The 4,272-nt window shown below is 33.9% G+C and overlaps 1 protein-coding gene across 1 annotated transcript in view; it reads right to left on the minus strand.

The window, feature by feature from the left end:
* LOC117109456 (dnaJ homolog subfamily C member 16-like) overlaps positions 1-2,260 on the minus strand; it is a 40,122-nt gene extending 37,862 nt beyond the window's left edge. Inside the window, exon 1 of the mRNA XM_033251818.1 lies at positions 2,129-2,260. Coding sequence (XP_033107709.1) covers positions 2,129-2,159 — 31 coding nt within the window. The 5' untranslated portion in view covers positions 2,160-2,260. The remainder of the gene's footprint in view (positions 1-2,128) is intronic.
* Positions 2,261-4,272: the final 2,012 nt, after the last annotated feature.

The raw sequence follows: 4,272 nt of genomic DNA on the forward strand, positions 1-4,272 counted from the left end.
TTATCACCATCATCATCACTGTTATTATTATTATTATTATTATTATTATTATTATTAATACTATTTGTAGGCTAGTATTATTAAACAAAACTTTAAAGAAGCTTGTAAAAGTAAGACCAAACTGAACGATACATCACATTTCTGTATCTTAAAAGACTGGCCACGGGATTTATGGATTTAAGATTTTTTTAAATCATGCTTAGGCCATGCTTAGGCCTATGTGTTATATATTGTAATAAGCTTATTACATGGACCTATAATAATAATAAATAGGTCCATGCTTATTAGGCCTAGGCCTATATGTATAACGTGTACTGATGCCGGGACTGATGCATATTTACATATTTTAGAAGTATTCGTTGATCCCAGGAAAGAATTTGTATTGGCTCAAGAACAAGCTTTAAAATTGTTACACTGTGTACAAAGGTGGGGGGGGGGCAGCTGCAGCTCTCACGGCTCACCCCCTCCCCACCCCGGATACGTCACTGACTGGGGCAAGCGTTCATAATGTAGGTATAGCCTGCTGGTCGCTGAGCCATTTTCTGGATTTCAGAGGTTATTCAATTTCATGGAGAATGGTGCATTAACAAATACAATAGGCCTATAGAGAAATTTTTAAAATTACAGTGAATTGACTATGCCCAAACTTTGACATAAAACAAATGAACACGGAGAATCGCTCCACCGAGTTTGGCGACCGACTCCAACAACAAATTATGTATTTTCAAAAGTATTATAAGTATTGAATCGGAGCAAAGGTCACCCGGCATGGTGAACAATGGCTCTTCTACACTTGCGTGACACACACACAGTGTCACCACCTAGCTCAAGGACGTTTAGCAATGGACCTATTATTCCATGGTTTAGCCGACTGAACTGTTAGTAATGGACCTATTCTCTCAATAAAATTTTCACTTTGATACATATGGTCAGCGGAATACCAAATAATAATTTATTTTTAAAAGATGCGATTGATTTATGACCTATTCATAACCTGTAACCATGGTTTTTTTGTACCTGTTTATTTCCTTGATTATATTATTAGCCTAACACAATTATAATGATAATATGATCGCTGTTGATGATATCTTTTAGTACGCTGCTTTTTAAGATTAAATTATGATTTCAATGGAGATGATACAAATAATTGATCATTATTTTAGTTTATTATTTCAATATCTACATTTCTCTTGTTATTTTTTTTTATAATTTTAATTAAGGCGCCTATCCATTCTTCATCAAATATTACATAGGTCTATTGGAGAAATTCGTTGGCCTAATTAATTATAACCATGGTTTTGTTTTTATGGTATGGTAATCGTTAACTTAAACTAGGTACCTTAATTAACAACTGACTAGGCTCATTTATTATATAACATTTCGTTAGTGAACCTTTTGTTCACTTTTTAAAGTCAGGCTCCGGAGGAAAACAATTTTTTGATATGTTGTAGAACTGATTTTTCTAAGACAGAAAAAAAGTTGTTTGACGAAAAACTGGGGAACGGTGAATGAGATACAGATTTTTTAATATTTAAAAACTGGGGGAATAAGGTGTAAAAATGGGCAGTTACGCCCCCTTTTCCCCCAGTTTTTCTCCTCCGGAGCCTGACTTTAAAATATTTTATAACACGTTTTCATATATTCCTCGAAACTCTCGAACCTGTATTTAGAAAGCGTTTCAATCGTAATAAATACTAGCAAAATGAACCCAATCAACCAATTAATTAATTAATGGATTGAACCCGAAGGTGTTTCGAATGGTATCGTAAAACTGGAGGCCTATTATTAAGTTAAATGAGGATTATAAATTATCAACTATCATGATGTTCGCCTTGATGTTTGTTTTAAAAAAAACACATTTTAATTTTAATATTAAAATATTCTACTCTTAATTTGGAACGATAATATTCTAACTACTGTAAATGATTACCGTACTTTATTTGTTTCGACAACAATAATATCAAAGTAACAAATATCTTTATTTAAAATGGCTAAAATTTTAAATGATCACCTTTTTTGTTTAGGCACAATTACATCATCGAAAAAAAGTAATAATATCCTTATTTAAACGTCTAATGGCGGATCAATGAAGTAAACCTGTAGCTACAATGTGTTCATTCATGCATACCTTTGGCAATAATAGAAGAATAGACAGGCATTACCCTTGCATTTCTATATACTGCAAACGAATACTACAATCGGCACCATCCGCACACATCAGACGATATGTTCGACACTGCTGAAAAAGCTCTGGTATATGAAATAAAAGCCGCTTCAGAAGATGGAAACGCCTTCGAAACCTGTGAAAAAGTTATCTCCGAAAACAACCTCGGGGCGAGAAAGAAACTTCTTTTCCTTGGTGACAGTGGAACAGGTAAATCAGAAACATTCCGATCATTTTTAGGAAAGACAGAGTACCAAAACAATGACGAAGATGTAAACATTATTTATACGAGAGAATCCGATGTTTCTTTAGATTGCCACGTGGAGGAATACGTGCCGATTTGGAGAATTTCGCAGTATGATGAAAACGGGAATATCTCAAACATTCGCTTGACTGTCAAACAAGCTCCGGGCCTCTCGTTGCCTGCTAATCAGAAAAAAGATACTGCAAGTGAGGATATTCACGATTTTCTGCACCTAATTCTACTTATAATGGCAGGAGGATTTCAGTCCAATTTGAATATTTTCTCCCTGATTGTCTTGATCTTCGTCGTCCATCAACAATATCGGTACGATCGTCTGCTCGATACAATTTACCCCATGGGATTGATCTTCTCGTTGCAAGGAATCGATGTTCTAGGATTGGTTGATGGTACAAATATGACAATGTTAGAGTTTCTCTGCCGTGTGTCATGCCTTATCATTGTGATAGCATTATTGATGTTTCTTTTCGGAGTGGAACAACACCATGGCGGTTCTCTCGGCTACACTTTCGGGCTTTGTGTAATCGTTTTCCCGACGAATGACTCTCAAAGTGAGGACGTACCAATAACATTGATAAATACACTTACCTGTTGCTTACTAGCCTCGATAAAAACCAAGATGTCAAAGAAAATAAGTGTTTCATCGACATTGATACAATTGATAGCAGCACTAGTACCACTGGTCTTGAATCAATGCACTTCTGTTTTTAACTTAGGGCTGCCAATTATCATACTCACGGATCTGGTCTCTAGAATATCGTATGATTTTGGAAAAACAATCATCTTTAATTCAAATGGAGACAGAGAACGCACAACTCCAAATTGTGCGGTGATTACTGTTTATTATATCACCTATGGATATTTGTTCATACTAAACACCAACCAGTACACATTGTGGCATTGTGTCGCAAAAGAATCATTGATGTTTTTCTCTGTAGGTGTTCTCTTGGCAATACACATATTTTATTTTTATGGCAAAGATAGAACAAAAATGTATGAGAAATTTAACTACCCAACTATACCAGTTTCAGAGTTTCTTGGGCAGAAACTAAGCTTATGGAAACTGGAGAACGATTTTCCATCTGACATGTTGCCAAATGACGCTGTCTGTTTACTTTTCTTCAATGCTGCTGACGCCGTGAAAAATCAAATAAATCAAAGAAAAAGTCTTGATAACTGGCTGAATAAAATCTCAAGCCAGTCACGGAGACGGAATATTCCAGTGTTTTTGATTGGAACACATAGCGAATCTGTTAGCAGAAAGGAATTGGAGGAGTTTGCGATATCAATATCTTCAAAATTTGACTATCATCGCTTTAGCAATATGATTATGACAAATAAAGATGGTCTACCAGTTTTCTATGTTGACAATAAAGAAGATCATAATCAAGGGTTAGAAATTTTAAAAAGACGGATACTAATGGAGACAAAATAAATGAATTTCTGTCATTTTTGTCTAAAAAGCCATGAATTGATTTGCTCAACTAGTAATCCCTTCAGTTATATCTTTTAGTTTATATCGAAGTTATTCATTTTTTTTTCGTTTTTCCATGTTTATGCTACCTTTTTTCGATTTTTAATGTTTTAATAGGCCTATGGTACTTATTGACTTGATTTTATTGTAATTCTATATTGGATGTTTTTTACGAAATCATTTTCATGTTTTTAAATTGTAAATTGTTTATGTAGGCCTATAAAATTCAAATAAAATTAAATCATAATAAATTTTATCTTTTATATAATTAATATAATAGTACCATTCGTTTCTTTAAAATAAAAAAGGTTACTGTACTGTTTTGTGTCTGTTTTTGTGGATTTAAATACTTTAAAAATTATTAAGAGTCTT

Source organism: Anneissia japonica, unplaced genomic scaffold (assembly GCF_011630105.1).
Source record: "Anneissia japonica isolate Jap-2015-1 unplaced genomic scaffold, ASM1163010v1 scaffold287719_len1884721_cov185, whole genome shotgun sequence".
Taxonomy (NCBI): domain Eukaryota; kingdom Metazoa; phylum Echinodermata; class Crinoidea; order Comatulida; family Comatulidae; genus Anneissia; species Anneissia japonica.